This window comes from Mastomys coucha, unplaced genomic scaffold (assembly GCF_008632895.1).
Source record: "Mastomys coucha isolate ucsf_1 unplaced genomic scaffold, UCSF_Mcou_1 pScaffold14, whole genome shotgun sequence".
NCBI lineage: Eukaryota > Metazoa > Chordata > Mammalia > Rodentia > Muridae > Mastomys > Mastomys coucha.
The window spans coordinates 115513537-115523840 of NW_022196896.1; the positions used below are offsets into that span (position 1 = coordinate 115513537).

The window sequence follows — 10304 nt, forward strand, 5'->3', positions numbered from 1 at the left end:
CTGGCCAGTGTGAGCAACGGTGAGGTGAAGGAAGGAAGAAGGCTCATGAGTGGTTTGGTGAAGGCCGGCCTCGGTGACGATGGCCCTTCTCCAGATGTCTTCATACCGGTTCATGCTATGCTATTTTTCCTGCAATATCTACTAGGTGTTAGGTAAGGATGGTGTGCTAAGAAGATAAATATCTGCGAACAGGAAGTCTAGTTTTGCCTCTGGGGTTGCAAGAGACATGAGTGGACAGTTGAGGTGCTGGACACAAGGTTTTTCCTTGCACCTTGGACCCCCACTGCCTGCCTAGGACCCCGAGGAGGTACCATAGAAATTGCTGAGCAGAATCAGGCAGCCTGCAAAACACCCCTTTCTTCAAGCCTGCAAGCTGGTCCGGGCCAGTGTAGGCTGGCTGGAGGCTGTCCCTTCTTTTCTCTTTTTGGGGCCTGCCCCCCACCCCTGCTCGGCTTTTGTTATTCTGAGCCCCCACCGCCCAGTTCCTTTCCCGGGGTCAGGCGGCCACTTCCAAACCCCCATGGCGTTCAGAGCTCCGCTGGGTCCCGGGGCAACCAGGTGCGCCCCCGGAAGCCGGGTCGGGGGTAGGCAGAGGGGCAATGAGGAGGAGGTGGGAGGGATCGGAGTTGGCTGGGCAGGACCGCGGGGGCCTGGGCGGACTTAATAGGATCAGATCAGTGTAATCGCATTTCAGCCATTGTCATTCGAACTGCCGGGAGCCCGAGGTGGGGGGTCGGACCCTTTTTAGGCGATGCGCAGCCACTAGAGACTCTCTGGCATGACAAAGGCCACAAGGGATCCAGTGGCGGGAAATGAAGAGATGAAGGCTTGAGGCGGGGGTCGCGGGATGTGCCTCCGGGATCCAGCCTGCCCTTTGCTTTTGCCTGCGCTCTGGCCACATGGGTCTCAACTTTGGGGTCAGGCTCACGGAGACCTCCTTCACTTTCTGGGCACCTCTCTCTTGTCTCTCCCTGGATGCTCCTCGGGGGAGGGGAGCCTCGACGGCTGAGCAGGAGCCAGCTCCGTGGGGTCGGGTGGCCTTCTGCAGCTCGGACCTCGATATTGCGAGGTCAGCCTGAGTGCAGCTCCCGGGCAATCACCCTGGCGGGTGGGGTGATGGGTTGGAGACGGAGGGAACACGGAGGACTGGGAAAGAACTACAGCCTGGTGTTCCAGGAAGAGGGGCTCGCGGATGTGTCTGTAGCGCAAGGACCCAGCTAGCCAGAGGCCAGACTGGAGAGGGTGAAGGAGGCGGTTCTTGGGAGTCCTCCAGGGGTCAGGGAGGAACTCTATGATGCGAATATCACGTTGTAGGAGAGAACTCAGGCCAAGTGGAGCAAGGACAGTCGGCCTGGGTATCTGGGGAGAGATTCTGGGAGAGTTTAGAGGCGCAGCTAAGGCGGAATTCCTACTAGAAAGAGAGATAAGGCTGGGTGGGATCCCGAAAAGCTGCGGGAGTACAATGGGCATTCTTTATCCAACTCTTGACTGTTGCCGACTTGGGGATGTGAGGAAAGCTGAAGAGTGGGAGGAGGAACACACAACACACATCACACACACACACACACACACACACACACACACACACCTGCTTTCACTTGCTCAGGCGCATACTCCCAAACTCCAGCTCTCACACGCCTGCTCACCGCAGACCGACTCCATCTGGAGAGAGCTGCCTAGAATCCCAGGCAATCCCAGTATCTTTCTTCTAGGACCACAGCACTGAGTGTTGGCCAGAAGCGCCGGGGACCTGGTGAACTGAGATCGTCCACAGCCCTCATGCCCTTGACATCAGAACCCAGTAGATGCAGGTCTTCCTCATCCTCATACCTGTTGTCTCATACCCTACCTGCCACAACCTGAACTCAAGTCCTCAGGTTGGGCACCTGCAGAAGGAAAAGGCACAGCTTGACCCTTCCCCAAAGCCACAGAGGGCAGAAGTCAGCTTAGGGCTCCCGCTTCTAAACTGTTCAAATAGGCAATCAATTTTTATGATGTAATTTATAATTTATGCAGGTTGTCTTCATACATATGGTGTTGCTTTTGTGTGTCGTGGTTTCAGGTGCTTTATTACTCTGACGGTGTGATTTGCATTCATGTTCAGTTAGCAAGATCATATTTCTCCTGTTTACACACCATAAGGGCTCCAAATGAAGATTAATGCCACCTCTCTCTGTCCAGGCCATCACTGTCGACCTGAGCTCTAGCTCCCTCCTAGGTCCCAAAAGTTGGCTAAGTTAGACCCGATTGAGCTGATGAAAAGGAAGGCAGTGTCAGAGAAACTCCTACTGGGGAGAGGAGCCCATCTGCCCCAGCTGTTCAAACTTGGACAGAGGATAGAGGTGCCTGTGCACAGGAACTTTTCCCCAAGGGCCACACAGCTGGGCCAAGAGGATCACTCGGCTGTGTCATAGCTGGTGTTCAGAAGGAGAGGGTACAGAAGCCAAGTTGGTCTAGCAGGGCTGCTAGAGACAGGCAACAGGCTCTCAAGGCAGCTTTGAGGAGCTTGAAGAGTCCTAAAGGAGAACTAGTCCGGGAGCTAGAATGTCCCTCCCAACCTCCAGGGCACCCTGTGCTTGCCTTCATCAGGCCTAGGGCTAAAGGGAGCCTTGGAAGCCCTGTGCTAGGCTCACCAGACACAGCTGAAACAATTAAGCTAGTTAAGCTCCACCAAACGGAAAGGCGAGCACACCTCAGAGAAAGGGCATCTTGGAAGTCAGCAGACACAGCAACCATAGCAAGGCTGGTCATGAGTGGCCAGTCCCAGCTAGAGATGGCCCGGAGGCCTTGCCCTCTGTCCATTTAGCTGAAAAGGCACCCAGAAAGAACCATCCCAGCGACAAAACTCTCTGGGTGACAGGCTTGTCCTAAGTCTCACAAATTCCAATGCAGGTTAGGGCTGGAGAAAGCCTTGTCTATACAGGGTGCGGGGGCTGCTTTGCTGGAAAGGAATTCCCAGTCTTCGAGGGGAGTTGGAGGAGCAGGCTGCTTGGATGAGGATCTGGGTGTAGGTTTTCAAAGCAACCTCTGTTTTCCAAAGGGTTGGGAGTACTCAGCTCCCTGGTAGGGAAGGATTCTGGGAAATGAGAACAAGGGTCACAGGGTCAGGTGGCGGTTCCCAGGATAAGCCCCCACCCCCAACCCCATGAATGTGGATCTGAGGTCAGCCCCCAGGTGTCCCACTGCACCAGCAGCTGCCCCCCCCCGTCTGTGCACTCCTGATCGTAATTATTTGATCTGCAGATGTAAGTGGAATTTATTGTAACAACAAATATAGTGATGTCAAAACCCAACCTTGGATTAAAGCCGGCAGCCAAAGGGGAAGTGTATTAATTTCCAACAGCATCTCAGGCCAGAGCCTATTAGAACAAGCTATTCTTCAGGCCCCCCCATCAGAATTAATCATTGGGAGTTAATTTGAAGCTCAGACAAGTTGCTGTTAATTTAGTGCAGGGAGGACGGGGTGGAATAAAAAGCTGAGGTGCTGGCCGAGCCTCGTGGGTCTCATTAATCAGCCAGCTGAGACGGCCTGGCTTGATTACAATTTGCAAAAAAATTCATTAGGGCCCAGGCGATTGACAATTTTTCTCTCTGCCTGTGATGTGACTCATTAGGCAGCCAAATGAAAGCCATGATGACGGCCATGATGACAGCGGCCATCAAGGGCTGCCTGTTTATCTTCCTGCCCTCGGCCTGTCTCCAGGGCCTCGGGATCTGGGCTCTGGGGTTCCAGGGCCCTGAGGGCTCAGGGAGGAAAGGGACAGCTCCCTATGAGGGCGACAGGGCAGGTAGTATCTCAGGACCCTCCCTGGGCTTCTGAATGGTGACACAGTGCTAGGCAGCTTAGGTCTCACAGTGGGGACTTTCGAAGGCAGCTGCTTATTTCAGGGGACTTTTGTTTTCTCAAGGGGTTTGTGTGGGTCAAGGTTTCCATCCTCTTTGAGGCCTACCCGTGACAAAGGCTTTGGGAGAGAGCTGATAGGAGTTATTTACATCTAGTGTGGTGGGCAGGTATATGAGGGGGCACCCTGGGGATCCTGGATAGCGTTGAATTCTGCAGTGCCACTGGAGCGGGAGGCCGCATCTCACCTGGCATCTCACCCAGGCCTGGGCTGGACCCTTTTCATGGCCCCAGCCCCTCCGCTGGCACCCATGCTTTCCATCGAAGGACTAGTCCAGGTTGTTGTGTATGTAATAAAAAAGGACTTGGAGTCCCTTAGGACCTAGAATTTTCGACATCCGCGCTGACACCAGTCAGTGAGAACCTGGCTGAAGCAGCTAGTGCCCACCGATGACCAGGGCTCTGTGCACACCTGCAAGTAGGAACTTGTGCCCCTGAACAATACAGGCTTGGTGTTTCTGTGCAGGGTGCACAGTCCCCCTCCCCCTTCCTGAGGCTCCTCGCATCGTCGTGGAGAACAGCAGGGAACTCCAGAGCTTTCTAGAACCTGCTCTAACCTTAGGAGTACAGGCCATTCTTAAATGTATTTAAGACAAATGCATTGCATTGCCTTAAAAACCCAAGCCCTAGGTATTTCCCAATAGGGGAACTATTCGGAAGGAAACCAATACTTCCGAATGACTCTAGCCCTCCACCCTGCACCTGAAGGCCTGAAGTTTGGGCAAAGACCTCTATGTCCCGACCCCTGTGCTGCTGAGAGGTGACCAGTACAAAGTGGAATAAATTAAGTCAGTATTGACCCAGAGCGCCACGACTCCCCTTCTTGGACTGGGACCACAGCGTGTGACACACAGCTGCCTTGCTGAGGGCTCCCCTATCCTTCCATTTGAAAAGTTGATGTAGCGGGGCCACTAATGCACGTTTTAACGGCCAGACGGACTTAGGCATCGCCATCACTAGCCTGCTCCACTCTTCGGGGATACGCAGTCTTAGGAGCGCCAGGCCCTGGTCTCTCTCTGGATGCTTCGAGCGCGGATCCCGTTTCCGGGCTTCGGTCGTTGCACTAAAGTTAGAGAGGGAGGAGCAGGTCACGCCCCTCTCGCGCTTTAGAGGTCGCCTCTCCAAGGCAGGAAGACACCCTAATTTTAGTTGTCTGTGCACCAACCCACCACCAACTCACTACGGTCCCTTCCCCACTTCTCCCTTCCAGGGGGGCAGGCCCTAGCGCCCTTGGGGTGGGGCAGTGGTCAGGGCACGCCTCTTCTGACCCCGCCCGGAGGGGGAGGTGCGGGGCTTTGGAGCTCACAGCCCTTCTCCAAGCCCAGAGCTGCCGGGAAGCGCGGCAGGGCTCGCTGGGTTCCGGCGCCTGTCGGAAGATAACGCCTGCAGCCTGATTTATGGATCCGAGGCCCTGAGAGCCAGCGAAGACCGCTGCTTTTAGGGTCGGAGTTTCTTGTAAGAAAACGCATTTCTTCCCTGGTTGCATCGGATTTGGAGCCCCTGAGTCTGTAAAAAAACAAAAAAAACAAAAAACAAAAAACAAAACCAAACCAACCCATAGCTGCCCGAGCTTGCTTGCCCTCCTCTTCTGACCAGTTTGCCAGTCCCCAGGCCATGCAAAAAGGGGACATGCCAGATTCCTAAAATGAAAACTAGGCTTCCTTAAACTCAAAGTTTTACACTCCAATTAAAAGCCTGTTCAGGTGCTACTTGGCTTATGGCTGGTCAGCCTCTGTCCTGGTCGCAAGCCACTTAGCTGACCACACATTGGCAGTGCTCTCGAGGTGCCCAGGTAGTGGACACTCTTACAAGGTCCCAAGAATTAAGCTTATAGTTTTTCCTTGCTTTTTTTTTTATTATTCACAAGACTGAGATTGTTTAAATGTCATAACTTATATGAAAATAAGCTACATTGAAATAAATTAAACACAACGGAGACGTGCTTCCGACATGGCTCAGGTAGGATATACAAGCCCAGGAAAGAAAGCCAGGCAAAGGCAAATGAGCAGAGCAGATTCCTAGACCGCTCAAAAACCAAAACAAAACAAAACAAAAAACCCGACTGCTCTGCACTCAATCAAAAAGCCAGAATAGAAACAAACAAACAAACAAACAAAAATAATAATAAGGTTAAACCGCAGTGTTTGTTCTCGTGTCTCCCGTTTACCTTTGGGAAAGTATGGGAAGGTGGTCGCTGAAGGCGACAGAGCACAGTGATGGTTTTGTTTCATCTGGAAAGTGTAAGTAGAGAGATTTGATCCTATCCCTTCCAAAACACTGCAGCTGAGATCCAGTCTATATAGAGATGTATGTACAAAGTAGGGATGTATAATAAATATTTAGTGTATCTTCTGGTGTGGCTGTAGCCCCCTTTAAGCCCGTCTAATGAATATATTCTCAATTTGCTAGGGATGTCCACATCTGGGTGGTGCGTCTGAGTTCTGCTTTAAACAGTGGAGTCTGACACGGGTTCCCTCAGGTGTTAGGGCCTCTCCACGGTGGTGTCCACCCTGGCTGGGCCCTCAGGGCCGGGCCTGCTCCAGCTGCTGGTGTTGACTTCGAATAGCGAACCTGCTGACGTGGACAGGGATGGGGACAACGATCTTGGGGTTCCGAGAGGGCTCCCCCGTCTTGGAATTGGCGTTGCCGGCCTTGACGCGTTTCCACTTGGCCCGGCGGTTCTGGAACCAGATTTTTACTTGCACCTCGCTGAGTTTGAGGGCGTGGGCGATCTGCGAGCGCTCGGTCAGGGAGAGGTACTTTTTGCAGTGGAATTCCTTCTCCAGCTCCAGCAGCTGCTCGCTGGTGAAGGCAGTCCGCCGCCGCCGGTTCTTGCCGGTGGTCGTGGTGCTGCCTGCCGCACCGCCGCTCTGCGGGGTCTCCTCCAGTGCGTGGCCAGGGTCTTCTTCCTTATGAGCAGTCTGGCCAGGCAAATTGTCATCTGAGCTGTAATCCACATCGCTCTCCAGAGAGAAGCTCTCCTCCTTGCCCTTCGGGTCATCTTCCACCTTTGACTCGTCTTTCCCTTGCCCTCGGACAGCCCCGACTGAAAGCAAAACCAAACGGCATTTTATTACATTTTGAACATTGCCTTCCCCAATCCCTTCCCATTCGGGCACCTCACCCCTATCTCCCCCAGCAGATTGTCTTTCTACCACATTAACACATTGCGATTTCCTGGCCTTTGAGGAGTGGGGGTGGGGGGGAGCGTGAGAAAAAGCTCAAAGGAGAGGAGGAGACAGCAGAGGCGACGGCCCTTTGCCCAGAACCATCACTCAAGGGGCTGCCATGCCTCCCGCTCACCCTCCCAGCCTCTAACAGCTTAAGTAGTAGGATGCAGCTTGGCCCCCGAGGCCCAAGAGAACGTCCCCTTTGTTTCCTCGGGGTCCAGGGCTGGTTGAAGACCAAGGGAGAGTTCATGATCCTCCCCAGCACCATCTGAACACTAAAATTAAGTGAGCCTCAGTTTCCCAGCAGAAGGAGTGACTGGAGTAGTGCAGAAGCCAGACCGCAGTTTTCTTGAGACAGATCGTTTGTGTCACCTTAGGAGAAGTTCCCCACCCTATAGACCCTAGAGCGTGCATGTACACACAGACACACACACTCACACACACACACACGTACGGTCTTGCACGAATCTGGTTCTCTTGGAGGAACAGAGAACTTAGTGAAGATATTTAAGTCGGGACTCTCTTGGGTACATGCGCAACTGAAAAAAAAACCCAGCCCAACAGGACTCTCTTTAAGGTTGTAACACACCAAGGACCCTCAGTCATCACAGTGCGCGCGTGTTTGTGTGTGTGTGTGTGTGTGTGGTGTGCCAAACGCGCCACCAGATGTGTGGCCTGGAGCAGCTAGCAGGAGAGCTCTAAAAGCCCCCTTTCTCCATGATCCTGCTTGTTGCCTGGCGTTAAATGCCCCATTGGGAAGCTCTGGTGGGCATCACCACAACTCCTCCAGCTATTCCCGCGGAGGTCGAGCGGGGGCGCGGCCTCGTCTCCCCGGGTCTCGGCGGGAACCCGGAGCTGGCCCGCCCCCACTCCCTCCCGTCCCCGCGTTCCGGCTGCGCGCGCCGCCGACTCACCGAGCGACGCCTGCACCGCTTCGGCCGCAGAGAAGGCGAGCAGCGAGCCCTCCTTGGCCAAGAAGGCTTTGCCGTCCTCCGCATCGGCTTGGAGCGCCTCGGCTTTGTCGAAGTTGCCGCCTCCCGGCAGCGGCTGCGGAGCGAACTTGCGGGCGGCCGCCGCCTCTTGGTGCTGGGGCGACGCAGAGAAGCCGCCGGGCAGCGTGGCCATGAGCGTGGAGGTGAGCGCCATGCCCTGCGCCAGGCTGGAGCAGAAGCCGGTGGGCAGGCTGGGGATCTGGTGGTGAGGGTGCGCGGGCGGCAGCGCGGGCTGCAGAGCTGCCTGGGGCAGTGCGGGTGGCGGCGGCGGCGGGGGCGGCAGCACCACCGGCCGGTAGGGCATGAACATGGGGTAGCCGGTGTAGACGAAATGGCCGGGACTGGGCTGCGGCGGGCTGCCGATCAGCGAGTCTATGCTGAAGGCGGTACTACTCCCCAGCGGGCGCTGCATCATCATCAGCGACGGCGGGAACGCTGCGCTCATAGACGCGTTCGGGAGAAGCCAGGGAGAGACGAAAAGTCCCCGCGCCCCGCCGCCGCCTGGGAGCCCTCCGGAAGCTGGGAGTACCACCGGGAACTCCGGGCAGGGGCCGAGCGGTACCCAGAGCGCAGATGCCGCCGCCTCTCAGTGCGGGACCCGCAGCATACCCGGCCTGCGCCGGTGCAGCCACCGAGCGCGGTGAGGCCGTGCGCCCGGGATGGAGAGGGCGCCGGGGACCTCGCGTTCGCCGGAGCCGCTCCCCGCTGCTAGCCTGTCGGAACGCGCGCGCGTCGCGTCGCGTCTGCAGCTCTCGGCCCAGCTACCAGTGGTGCGTGCGTCCGTCTGTCCGTCCCGCAGTCCGTCGTCTCCCACAGGCGGCTGGGGAGCGCGCGAAGCCGGCGCACTTGTCTCCGGCGGGCGCCGCCAGCACCTTTAAATCGCGCTCCTCTTTCTCATTCACATTTTGCCAGCTGCCCAGCGGAGCTCGGGTCACGTGGGGCCGAGCGCCAACTCCTATTTGCTATTCCGGGGAAGGCGGGGTGAAATTAGGACTCCGCCCCCTTTACCCAGGCCCGCTGCAAGCGGGCTGCGGGCGCCACCGTTGGAGCGTGCTGGCCTGGGAGCAGGAGCCTATGCACCGCGCGGAGCAAACTTAAGAGGGACCCTTGCTACCTACCCGACTCAGACCCTAGAGGCCCTGGCATCCCTGTGGAGGCCTCCTGAGAGGCGGCTTGGAGCTGGCATCCGCCACCGATGGGGCCGGGAGTGTTTTACTTCCTTAAGGTCTCTACAGCAGAACCCTGTGTGATGCTCACCAGGGGCGCTCTGGTTGTGCCAAGGGTCCGGGCAAGGTCTCCCGGTTGCATTTAGGGTCTTGCCTCTGGGGGGTCTGCTCCCAGAGGCGCGCCTGAGCCTGTCAGCCCTTGCTCACACTACACGGAAGCTGCACGGTTGCTCGCGGCCGGCTGGTGGCGGGGCGGGCAGGTTGGTGGTCTCCCCCATTCCTGGTTGGGCCCTCCGTGAGCGATCCCTGCTCATTTTTCATGACATTCTTAATCATCGCACCTATTTACCCACTTTGCCAGCGTGCACCAAAATAACAGCCACGATAATTATGATAATAAAGGGAGTCTTTTTATCTGCTCCATCTTCAGGGAGTAAGGCGGGGGGGGGGGGAGTTTGCGACGCCTCTGGATTGTATAACGTGAGATTATCTTGATGAAAGCTTTATGATGTTTGCTCAAATAAAAGCTGCGTTTTGTAAATAGGCACTAATTAAGCACGTTGGCAACGGAGGGAGCTCTCACCCTGGCTCTGCGCAGCGCGAGGACTCCTGGGCGCGCGTTTCCCCTTTGCGGACTGCTGGATGGAGCTGAGTCCCTCAAGATATTTCCCCGGTTCTCGACAATGGTAAACAGCCAGGAATCTGGGAGTTAGGAGGGATTGCAGCGAAAGGAAGGAAAGTAGGCATTTCTGGTCATCTCTTCTTATGTTCAAGCAAACTTTCAAATCTTGTGTTCCTTTAAAAATAGGATCGTTTCGTGGCGAAGGCAGATCCTGTCAAGCGCGCGGGGCTTCCTTGGGTTCCCCTGCCTGATCTTCAAATTCCATGGTCTAGACGTCCTTCCGGAACTGCTGACAGCACCGGGCCAAGGAGCAAAGGAGGGCATTGTTACATAGGCCATTAAAAATCAGTTCACCCGGAGGAGCTCTGGTTGGGGAGTTGGCCCCTGTTGGACGTGTGTTATGTATCACAAGCACATTTAATTGGGAGATAAAGATAAATCGATCTTTATGAA

At 55.7% G+C, this 10304-nt stretch overlaps 1 protein-coding gene and 1 long non-coding RNA gene across 2 annotated transcripts; one reads left to right on the plus strand and one right to left on the minus strand.

Moving 5' to 3' along the window:
- Positions 1-5741: 5741 nt before the first annotated feature.
- On the minus strand, positions 5742-8926 carry Gbx2 (gastrulation brain homeobox 2). Its single transcript, XM_031368908.1, has 2 exons — positions 7986-8926; positions 5742-6947 (listed from the first exon to the last, which is right to left on the minus strand). The coding sequence occupies exons 1-2, from the start codon at positions 8506-8508 to the stop codon at positions 6424-6426; spliced, it is 1047 nt and encodes a 348-aa protein (XP_031224768.1). The 5' UTR covers positions 8509-8926; the 3' UTR covers positions 5742-6423.
- Positions 8927-9037: 111 nt separating this feature from the next.
- Positions 9038-10304, plus strand: LOC116089287. Its single transcript, XR_004118264.1, has 3 exons — positions 9038-9489; positions 9774-9915; positions 10038-10304. It is a non-coding gene; the product is annotated as an uncharacterized LOC116089287 (long non-coding RNA).

What these genes read in the sequence shown, in the direction of transcription:
- Gbx2 (XM_031368908.1), bottom strand. Translation starts at nt 8,508, where the DNA reads ATGAGCGCAGCGTTCCCGCCGTCGCTGATGATGATGCAGCGCCCGCTG. An exon ending in AGCGGTGCAGGCGTCGCTCG is followed by an intron (nt 6,948 to 7,985) that starts GTGAGTCGGCGG and finishes TTTTGCTTTCAG; the next exon opens with TCGGGGCTGTCCGAGGGCAA.